The sequence below is a fragment of the Lepisosteus oculatus genome, chromosome 9 (genome assembly GCF_040954835.1).
Source record: "Lepisosteus oculatus isolate fLepOcu1 chromosome 9, fLepOcu1.hap2, whole genome shotgun sequence".
Taxonomy (NCBI): domain Eukaryota; kingdom Metazoa; phylum Chordata; class Actinopteri; order Semionotiformes; family Lepisosteidae; genus Lepisosteus; species Lepisosteus oculatus.
In genome coordinates this window covers 18,790,574-18,802,861 of record NC_090704.1, presented here as the reverse complement: position 1 = coordinate 18,802,861, position 12,288 = coordinate 18,790,574, and the positions used below count along the sequence as shown (strand labels likewise).

Genomic DNA, 12,288 nt, shown 5'->3' with positions numbered 1-12,288 from the left:
AGCCACAGTACATCTAACAAGCTACAATACAACAAGAAAAAACAGAGAAGCTAATTCATCCATGTACTGTACCTTGTAATGTAAGACATACAATTCCAAAATTCACATTCCCGAGTATGTATGAAGGAAGAGTGAGTGTGTGGAGGAAGAGTGTGTTTGTGGAAGAAGAGTGTGTTTAGAGGAAGTGTGTGTGGAGGAAAAGTGTGTTTGAGGTAGAAGAGTGTGTACATGGAGGACGAGTGTATGTGTGGAGGAAAGAGTGTTTATGTGGAAGAAAAATTGTGTGAAGGAAGAAAAGTGTGTTTAGAGGACGAGTGTGGGTGTGGAGGAAGAGTATGTGTATGGAGGAAGAGTGTGTTTACGGAGGAAGAGTGTGTGTGGAGGGAGAGTGTGTGTTTTGAGGAAGAAGAGTATGTGGAGGAAGAGTGTTGTTTAGAGGAAGAGTGTGTTGAGGAAGAAGTGTGTGTGTGTGGAGGAAGAAGAGTGTGTGTTTAGAGGAAGAAGAGTGTGTGTTTAGAGGAAGAAGAATGTGTGTGGAGGAAGACTGTGTGTGTAGAGGAAGAGTGTGTTTGAGGAAGAAGAGTGTGTGGAGGAAAAGGGTGTGTGTGGAGAAAGAGTGTGTTTGAGGAAGAAGAGTGTCCTATACAGGAGAAGAACTCTTGTATATCTTAACCCCTTGTCAAGACAATCATGCCTGCCTGACAATATTCAACAGGTCCAAATCAGTAAAAATAAATATTAAGTAGCCCAGTATTGAAAAAATAAAAAATATTTTTAAAAAAAAATAAAGCAGTCCTTAACAAAAGTAATTCAATGAATGTTGAGTAAACTGAGAAAATTAAAAAAGAGTCAATCCTACTAAAATCAATCCAAAAGCAAACAAACACAAAAATGCTAATCATCCTCCATACCAATGTGAGAGAAACACTTGCTGTGGACCCTCTGTCAATAGTGCCTCCCCCTTCCTGGATTAAAATATAGGTCCCATTCATCACATTGCCCAAACCTAGACGTTAGAATATAATTTCCTCAGTTTGCTGAGTGATAAATTCACCTCTAAATGGAGAGGGTGTACACACAGCAGCCATTAATGAGGCATTAGGAATGAGCCTAGCACTATTCCACATGTGCTTCAGTGGGCCTGAAATCACATGGCTAGGTGCTACCTAGCAACCTGCTCCAGAGCAAAGACCGGCTCCTGTCCAGTGTCTGCAGCTGCTAAAGAGCTCCACAAAGGAGGCTCAGTGTTGAAGAAGCAACACAAGAAGAAAAATAATATCGAATTACTTGGTTAATAGTTTTATTTGAGATAACTTAGAAGGGTTATTCAACATTGCAAGTAATAACAGCCATAGATACAGGTGTTGAGTGCTATGACTTTCTTTGCTTCTTGTGTCAGTGAAAGGAAAGACTGTGACATTTCCCTGGCACTGAGCCACTACCATCCTTTAAGCTTGGCTGCTGACATTTGTTGTAAATATTCTGTACAGACTGAGCTTTACCACAGAAAATGAGAAAAAGCACCAAATGGACAGCTGTCTATCTCCCACACACAAATTTAATTCAGAGACACTAAATAACCATGAGAATACAGAGAGAACATGCAAACCTCACACACAATGTCCCTAGTTTGTTAACAAACCTGACCAGAGAGCTGTGAAGCAGTAGCTTACTGTACCATTGTGCTGTCCCTAGTGATTAATAAAAAAGTCATTTTAAACACTACGTATTGCTTAAAAGCAGAATTAGACACACTAGTAGTTTATTACAGAGCTGTCAAGTGCCACATATTAAATATGAGACTCCTATTTGTCCTCTTAAGCCCACCCCAAAAAGCAAAAAAGTTGCACAGGGGGAGTCCCTAACCTGAAGTGAAAAGTGCAAAGTCATGTTTGACCTTGAATCTTTCTTTAAGGATATGCATTACACTTTTAAGCACAACCAACCCTTGGTAACACTGCTATCTCTTACAAGTAATTTAAAACAGCTGATACCAAAGATGTATAGATGTTAATTAAATCACTGGAGAAACCAGCAAATTCTGCATTCTGTGTGCAAGAAAACACTGCAAGAGAAGTGAGCAAGCACAAGTTTTCTTTGAATCATGATAGAAATGAAATGAGAACCTAGCCCATTCAGGGCATACAGTCATGTTCTTAGTGTCCTGTTTTAACTGACAATACTGCTTGAACATCTGATCTCACAGGTACAGTACACAGGAAAACAAGTTTTTAAAATGTAAATGTTCTCTCTTGATATATGTTCTCACTTACCTTCAGGAGGGCCAGAGCAACATTGAAGATTATATTCATACCCTGGGAAGGAAAAAAGAGACAGTCAAAACAGAAGTGGTTTCAAGGAGAGTTTCAGCAAGTGGATGAACACTCTGACCCTGGGCTGTAAGGTCTGGCCTATATAACTCCCAATCTCCCACATACTGTACATGAATAACAAGTGAAATGAAAGGTTAGAGAGGCTCTGAATTTTGTGGAGGGAAAAAATGCTGGAAATCCCAGTGATGTCAGTGACAGATGCATCACTTACAGTATGTAAATTATTATTATAATTATAAAGCACTCTGGGGCTGAAACTGCAAGCAACCAAAAAGTGAGAATGTTAAAGGAGAGCACACATGAACTTCTTTAAACCTATGCAGGTCCTAGCCACAAGCTAAGAGCTGAATGCTGATTAAAAATTGGGAAGATAGAAAACAGAAACATAATTCAACAAAAAAGAAAAGGCCTAGACTATTGATTTTGAGAAGTTACACGGGCGTTACATGGCTTTAAAGCAGAGACCTATTGTAATGCTCAACCACACATGGAATGAAATGTGACTGTCTATGCAAATACAACCCAGAACAGCTAAGACATAAGAACAGTCTCAAACAATAGGGAAGTTGTTAAAAGCAAATAAACATGTATACAGATGCAGCCATTCAAAAGGCACGGTACAAACCCATACTGCACGCAACTACACAAGAGCCACTGCGCCGTACCGTGATACGTGATTGTCTGGCCAAAATGACCGACAAGGGCATTCGTGGTGCATTGGTCAGTAGTGAAAAGATTTAATAATTTAATCTCTTTACTGTGCAAATTTTAATCCGCTTAGTATTGAATATTTATATAGAATTTTACAACTTTTTGAATTTTTAGTAGCTGAGCATAAAAAGAAGAGGAGCTTTATGCATCTGGAGGTCATAAATGATATTAATTTAGGAACATAGACATAGTACGTAAACTGTATATTGCTGATATTGGTAGTTAAAAAAAAACACACCAGTATTCCATTTCTCCCTAAACATTTTAAGCATCAAAGTCTTACATGTGGTTATTTTGGAAACGTTTTTACGTGCTCCTTCTGACCATATTACTGTACGTTTATATACTTTGTGAAAATTGATCGTTTTAACCATTTCTGCAAATACGCTCATTATCGGAGTAAATAAAAGCATACTTTTTAAATTTGATTAATAGGGAATATAATATGGAATCCAGTATCTAAAGAAACTAATAACGATATAATTATATTCATGTACTGTTGCACAAACAGTAGTATAAGACTTTTTATTGATATGTGTCTGGCTGTTTCACCACTATGCTACGTCACTGTGTCTGTGGTGTGATAGCTTAAGTGACCGACTTATAACTTATGAGGTCAGGTGTTCAAATCCAGCAATCACTATGAGTTTTCTTTTAACAAATAAACATTTCTTTGAAAAACTAAAATTGCAAATATTATGGACACTATTGATTGACACTATATATTGACATTTTTTATATTTCTAAATATCACAACATGTTCGAAGCTAAGTCATTTATTAATAACAATGAATAATTTCAAACTGCTACTGATATTATTACTATATTAATAAATATTATCAACACTATATTGAATTTGTTGGTCTTTCTAAATATCACAAAACACTCAAAGTTAAGTGATTAACATTTTCCATGAATACTTGCGCTCTTTATCACAGTAAAAGTAACTCATACTTCTCAGAAATTAATTATTATTTTGGAAATGTTTTTACATGCTCCTTCTGACCATATTGCTTATATACTTTGTGAGAAAAGTGATAGTTTAAACCTTTTCTGCAAATACGCTCGCTTAAACAAAAAAAAAGCATAACAAAAGTAAACAAAAGCATACTTTTAGAATTTGATTAATAGGGAATCGCGTTATCTAAAATTATAATCATTATATACACATACACATATATACACATATATACATTATTATACTAAATAATAATAATAATAATAATTGCTTACACTTATATAGCGCTTTTCTGGACACTCCACTCAAAGCACTTTACAGGTAATGGGGACTCCCCTCCACCACCACCAATGTGCAGAACACCAATGTGCAGCATCTTTCATTGGAAGACTTGCCCTATTCTACTTTGAAAATGAAGAAGCTGAGGAAACACTTGTGAAACTGGTTTGTTTACAAAAAATGTAGACCGAAGACTCAGACTTTGTGGTGTGAAATTTGGCACAGCCAGCACTCCCGAGAGAGAGCAAGAGAGCGAGCAGACACAGGGGTGCGAAAACCGGGCAATCTCCCCAGACTGTACGCCTGTTTCAAAGTGGGTCAGCTGCACTGGTCAGAGGCTTTCCTAATCCTCACATGATCACTCCCCCTCGTCACGTAACCCAGCCGGGCGGTCTTCGGCCGTAGCGCCAGGCGAATGTGGAACATTATTGTAGGGCTTTCGGGCTCACACGGGTTTGAGCCCTACACCCTGCGGTACCGCTGTGGACATACAGTACGAACATGTTGTGATATTTAGAAATATAAAAATGTCAATATAATGCCTATAATATTTGCTATTTTAGTTTTCCAAAGAAATGTTTATTTTAAAAAGAAAACTCATAGCGATTGCTGGATTTGAACACCCGACCTCACGCTTATAAGTCAGTCACTTAACCTATCACGCCACCCATGTGACAAGCACTGAAATAGCAATACACATATCAATGCAAAGTTTTATACTACTGTTTGTGCTACAGTACCTGAATATAATTATATCGTTATTAATTTCTTTAGATACATGATTCCATATTATAGTCCCTATTAATCAAATTCTAAAAGTTTACTTTTGTTTACTCCAATAACGAGCGTATTTGCAGAAAAGGTTAAAACGATCAATTTTCACAAAGAATATAAACGTACAGTAATATGGTCAGAAGGAGCACGTTGAAACATTTCCAAAATAACCACATGTAAGACTTTGATGCTTAAAATGTTTAGGGAGAAATGGAATACTGGTGTTTTTTTTTCTTTAAACTGCCAAGACCAGCCATATACAGTACAGTTTACATAATATGTTTACGTTCCTAAATTAATATTGTTTATGAGCACGTAAAACGCATGGTGAATCGGAGATTCTCAAGACTTACTTATGATTGGAAACGAATACGTGATGGGATCAACGAAATGCTGTGATGTTACTTTTTGTCAATGAAAAAATAAAGTATTTTCATTTACAAAAACGGTCACAAAGAAAGTGGACCACTGTAATACTTTGAGCTTACAGCCAGTCCAAGGTCATTCATTAATAATACTATTAGTAATATCTTCCATAAAGACTTTGATGCATAAAATATTTCTGCATAATTAAAATATTAATGATAAAGGTGGTAGGTTGTGTGCTTCTGTCCAACTGAGCAATCTTGCTTTCATAAAATATACCAACTTTTGATTAAAATGCTGTAATACACAGTTTAAAATTAAAAGTCTAAAGAGTTTACAACTTAAATTCTTAATTGGATAAAGACTGTCCCTCAGCAGTGATTGGGATTCGAAACCGGGTGTTTTCGGGTGATAGCTCAAATGCTATGTATGAGAGATTAAGCTTTATTAGCTCTATCTGGCGGTTTTACAAGGTGATTCCGAATACTATTAACATAATCTAATTTGCATGCAGTCTAATGCGGTATGATGTGATATGATGCATTATGATGCGACTCCCACCGCGTTGTACTGCAGCGCACCCCGCTCATTTTTAATGGCTGCATCTGTATGTGAGAACAAAACAAAGGTTAGTTTGTTTTTGAATGGCTTTGTGTACAGTACGTTGCATTACAGCAAATAGTGCAATATATTTAGATCAATGGATTTAAAATGGTTGACTTCGATATTTTCCCTAGGTGCTGTACAATGTGCTCCACTTGAAAACATTTATGGAATATACTGTAGTGTTAATTATTGCCTGACATCTACATGAAGGCAGTATGAGAATTACAAAATTCCAAACTAAGTGGATTTAAAGAAGTAGTACAACGGATAAAATGAAGCTACCATTTAACTAATGTCTAATGCACTACAAGTGTCACCTATCAATCTTCTTTGGCCACTGAAAGCTTCTGTAAATTTAGCATTAATTTCAATTCAAAATACTTTATTTATCTCAAGCAGGTTGAATAAAGTTCAAAAGACTGATGAAGGATGTGAGATGGGTCTTCAATGATGGCATAGGCCATAGCTCGCTGTATCACCTGCAAGTACACAGCCACCACCACACTCATTCAAGGCCCCTCAGGACAATTCCGGATCACCCAGACAGCATCTTGTACCTCCAGCAACCTTATTTACTGTATCTCTTGCAGTAAATGCCCAGCCATCTACATTGAAGAAACAGGAAGGAGACTTGGAGACCGCTTCAGAGAACACGTCAGGGCTGTGAAGATTAAAGATCTCTTCAAGCACATTGTTTCTCATTTCACCTCTGACGGCTACAACCACTCTAATCTCTCTGTCTGTGTTCTCAAAGACGGTTTTCTGAACTCATACATCAGAAAGACCACCGAAACTAAAATTATTCTGCAGCTAGGATCACACATTCTCCATTCTCTTAACGACAGACTACTATTCTTTTAAATTTTCTCCATTCATTGGAAGTTTCATTTCACACCTCTTTGCACCCATTCTGACTTCACACCTCTTGATTGGCCTCTCTTTCTGTCCCCTGCTCCCGCCTCTCACTCCTCCTCCCTCCCAACCTTTGTTCTCCCACTACTTTACCTTTGCCTACTGCCCTGTCTCTCTCACACCTGAAGAAGGCTCCACGGCCGAAACGTTGTGTTCTCTTTCTTCTTTTTTTCAGCGTGGAATAAACCTATTACTTGTTCCTTTGCAGCCTACGCATGCTGACGCAGCTACCCACCTGAATTATTTTATATAACTCACTAGAGGTATAGTACTACCAAAGGCTCAGAACTATGCTCACACTGCAGTTAATGCCGATTAAAATATTTTAACTGAAAATCCAAAATGAAAATAGGATTTTCTTAGAAAATAGAGAGTTTAATTAGTTATATAATGCTCCATATTTTAATTAATTATATAATGCTCCATTTAACCAGTTAGTCTAAGAATACAGCAAATCATCATCTGCAACAATAATTAGGTGAGTATCTATTTAGACAGCTGGGCATAACCAGAAGCAATCTGAGTGCAGTAGCTTGCTCATACATACACAGTGTTGGTCAAACTAACACATTTTGACATTCTTTGTGTCTGCTACTCACTCACCTAACAGTCAGTTACCAATGGATGACATAATTACTTACTATTTTGATACTATTCATATTCACTCAAAACATGAATAAAAAAAGGACAGAATGTAAAAAATATACATAACAAACCTCATCCCTCAGTTATAGAAAAATATTTGCTCACTCGTAACGAATCAATATTGTATGAAAATACCAATGAAGAGACAGGTTAATACAAAACTTGATCTTGCCTGTTCTACAGCAATTATTTGTGATTTTGGAAAATAATTTCTGTACAAATAAATGGGCCTTGTGGAGAGCATAAAACATTCATTCAAATTATGGGCAAAATAAAGACATATATATATAGACTTCATATAAATAGAAGCCAAAACAGTATATATATTTAAATATTACTATACATAAAGAACAATATATACAACACAAGAAATAGATATTGCTTCCTCATGTGTTGCATTTTTAATGCTTCTCAGTACATATAATTAAATGTAGTGCCTTGTGAAAGTATTCAGACCCTTGCAGTTTTTGTTGCTTTGACATGCAGTCATGACACTTTGAAGTAGAAAGTAATATTTGTTATATACTGTGTACAGCCTACTCCACAAAGCAAAAATAAAAACAAAGAAGTACACTGATAATTAAAAAGAAAAAAATGAAAAGGTAAGATTGCTTAATTATTAAAACCCTTTATTGAGCAAACCTAAATTAATATAGATGCACAAAATTACCTTAACAGGCCACACAGTTAGCTAAGTGGCCTCTATCTGAGTGCAATAATAGTAGACCATGATTTCATAATAAATACACACATCTCTGCAAGGACCCTTTCAGCAAAGATTCCACCACTAAGCACAAGCTTTAAAAATAACAAAGGAATACATTATTACAAAGACACAGATCAGATGGGTATAAAAACATATCAAAGACCCTTAATATCTCTTTGAGCATGGTGAGGTCGATCACTAAGAAACTGAAGGCACCTATACACCTGCCTATATCAGGCTATCCCTCAAAAACTGAGCAGCCATGCAAGGACAAATCAGTGATGCCACCAGGAGGCCAAAGGTGACTTTGAATTAGTTACAGATTTATGTGGCTGAGATGGATGAAAATATCCTTGAATCAACAATATTTTAATCACTCAACAAAGAATGTTTGTATGTACAGTAACTAAGAAAAACACATTCACATCCCACAAGGGGCTCGCAACAAAGCAGCTAAGTGATACTGCAAATATTTAACAAAAGGTTTTGTGATCAAATCAGACACAATTGAAACATTTTGGTTTAAATGCAAAGCAACACATCAGATGCCAACCCAACAAAATGCACCACTCAATCAACTATGATTGAACCATCCTTATTGTAAAGCATGGTGGTGCAAGCATTATGTTATGGTTTAGGATCTTATCAGCTGATATTGGGAAATTTGTCGAACAAGCTGGAACATAGTTGGAGTAAAGTGTTGGAGTAAATGGCAAATTGTAGAAGAAAACCTTCCCTACACCTAAAACTGGACACCTTTTCATCTTTCAGGACAGAGATTCAAAGAACAAGGCCAAATCTACTCTGGAGTGGTCAAGTTATAAAAAAGTGAATGTCCTCGAGTGGCCCTGTCAAAGTCCTGACTTCAATCCTACTGAGAATCCATGGAAAGTCTTGAAAACCTCTTTCCATCAATCAAATTTGCCAAAAGGGACAGGCAAAAATTGTTTCAAAACCACTATGCAAAGTTGATCATGACTTACCCATGACTTACCCAAAAAGGCTGCAATTGCAGCTTCCACCCAACTGTTATGTTCACTGGTCTTTTAAGACATGCAGAGCTTAGACAACCCCCTTTAATAAATCTGATCACATGGTCTGACTGATCACCTGTCAGGTGGTTGAGGAGTCTTTGTGCTTCCTTCTAAATGATGTTTTTCTCCCTTTGAAAATTGTCAACAAGAACAGACAGCCAATACCAAGAAAGCCTGCTGAACTCTCTCAATAAGCCACATGCCTTATTTACATGAAGAATGTAAATATGCCCTTCCAGCATTGAATGATTTACTGTTCACACTCCACACTATTCGTTAACAGTTACCATTTTTTAAAGTCAGTATTATTTTTTTCACTTAAAATGTTTTAGCATATCTTAGTATTAATCAATAAATATTTGAAAGTATTGTGCTCTCAGCCAAGAAATCAGCTACAATGTAAAAATGACACCACCATAAGAAAATAAAAAATATTCAGTGATCCCAATAAAAAATGGACATAAAATATTGTTCACAAGCACTTTAGAATATTATCCTTTTCAGGCCTCAGTCAAACCTGGTCTGATATGTCTTAAGTGACGTGGTTCTGAGCCAAAAAAATGTATAACATTGACAGAAGGTTGATATTCCAGACACAAGAGGGAGCAATTTCACCACATGTAACATGCAGATAAAAAATGTACTCAGAAACTCATCACAAATAAGATTAGAGGTTGCCACATCCCACAACATGAAAATAGACTTGTATTTTGATCTAGAGGTGGATCTAGTGGACATTAACACCAATATTGTATCATGACAATAAAATATTGATAACTGTTCACTTTTGTTCATCTCAGGTTGAATGTTTGATTTTTAGAGCATTGCACATAAAATGGAGAGACCAAAGGAGAAAGACTTATTATTTATTCATAAAAAATTAATCAATCAATCAAATCATTTTTATTCTTATATATTACCTTTCAATCCTGTGCATTCTCAAGCACTTTAGATCAATTATACACGTAAAAAAGTACAAGTTTGGAAAGTCCCTATGAAAGCAAGGTGGGGAATGAGATTTAAATAAATTTTGTTTACATTATTTAAATTGTTTGCACACTCTATATGACTCTATATTCTAGTCAAGAGGTAGAAAGATACTTGTGACTTTTCCACGCCATTTTATTGAAAATCTTTGTTTCAGCTAATGCTTAATAATTCAGCTGATCTTCAGCACCTCAATTGATTAATCAATTAAGGATCAAACCAGTAATTCATGTACTGTAAAGTTCAAAATGCTTTAACTGCTTGTAGTAGAAATCCAAGTAGTGGCATAACTATAAACTAGCAAGCTGGCTCTCATACTGATGGCCCTGTCTCAGTGTATCTGTTACGTCTTCTTGGGAACTGATGAGTTCCTACAGGAGAACCATCTGTTTCATCATTGGAAGGCAAAGACAGTGAGTGTGGCTTTTCCTTTGCCTAACTTATCCCTTGAGAACTGAAAAGCAACGGAAACATTCACAAAAGGTACCTTATTTTTAATAGTTTTATAAAGTAAGTTTTTTTTCAGTATCAGCTATTTTTGGTAGTATACAGATGGACTACTGAGATGAAAAAAATAATAATTTTTGCTTCACATCAAGCAGATATTTATTTTCAATATCCCATCTAGCTTTAAACAACAAGACCTAGGACAATCCTAAGCTAGGAAGCTGTTTGCCTATATATTGAACTTATTAATTGCTTATTCTCACTGACAGCAGAAGACAGTAAAAAAAAAGTGTGTAGAATTGAGTAAAAAAATATTTTTAGTGAATTTGGCCTTACATATTATTTTGTCTTGCAGAGATTCTTAAAAAATGTGAGTTATTGTAATTGTGATGAGATAAGTTTTCTTACCTATTGTAAATTGGTATAGAAAGGTATTAATTGGTGTCAAGACAGTGGAATGGCAAACAGAATTTATTATTGTAATTCTTCAAAATTACCATGTAATATATCTTTTACTTGGCCAAACTATTGCTAATATAAAGCGCCTAAAATGCTAAACTTCAAAATCCAGGCCATATTCAGATGGGGAAAGTGGTGATGAATGATGCATAGCTCAGTGTCAGACGATTACAATGCTCTTGCATTTTCTCCTGACACCCTTGAGCAGCACAGACACAGGCTCTTTCCAGAAAGGCACAAAGAGCAACAGTGATGATGTATTGTTTCATTTAAACTATACTTAGCTTTGCTGGGTTTGTGGCTTTCGGAGCATGACCTACAATGCAGAAAGTTCTTTTGAATTACAGGCTTCGAAGGACTTTGCAAAGCCAGCCTTCATGCCAATAATGGAGCCCTGGGGAGCTCTGTGAAATAAACACTGCAGAAATGAGACGCGTGGAAGTAATGTAACAGTTCAGAGAAACAGAAGCCTCTCTTTTAAACACCAATCTTTAACTGTCAAAAAACTTTTCAAAAACAGAAATTAAGCCAACTCAATGGTTTCACAGTAGATAACTTTAATATGTTAGCCATGACAAACAGATAACAGAGGGATAAGGATATATTTCTTTTCTTAAATTTTTAAGAAAACGTTTTAAACAAACAAAAATGTTTAACCTAATAATCTTATTAAAGACATTTCTGCAAAAAACATCCACTGTAAGGCAGCCACTCAGAATCCTCGAAGTGTAATGCGAAGGACCACAAGACACATGACATGGTACATTGAAATGTACGACAAACACCTTTTTATTAAGTCCAGAACTGCACTGAACCACCAGTGCCTCACATTAACAAGATTACAGTATTTGTCTTTTTAAAGCCACTATTAATTGTATATATTACAATGAAAATCTAATATAAATATTTTTAATCACAGTTTATACACAATTACTAATAATTCTGAATACTGTATTTAATGAAAAAAATGAAAATGTCTCTGTTAATTGGAGTTATGGCAGAGTATGACTAGAATAGGAAAGCACTAATGGGTTAAAAACCTATAGTATCCCACTGTATATAGACTATATC

At 35.9% G+C, this 12,288-nt stretch overlaps 1 protein-coding gene across 2 annotated transcripts in view; it reads right to left on the bottom strand.

The window, feature by feature from the left end:
* Positions 1-12,288, bottom strand: part of rabgap1l (RAB GTPase activating protein 1-like) — a 378,884-nt gene that overhangs the window by 76,653 nt on the left and 289,943 nt on the right. For both annotated transcript variants that reach the window (XM_015355764.2, XM_006635021.3), the window contains one exon: positions 2,274-2,315. In XM_015355764.2, the coding sequence (XP_015211250.2) occupies positions 2,274-2,315 (42 nt within the window). The remainder of the gene's footprint in view (positions 1-2,273; positions 2,316-12,288) is intronic.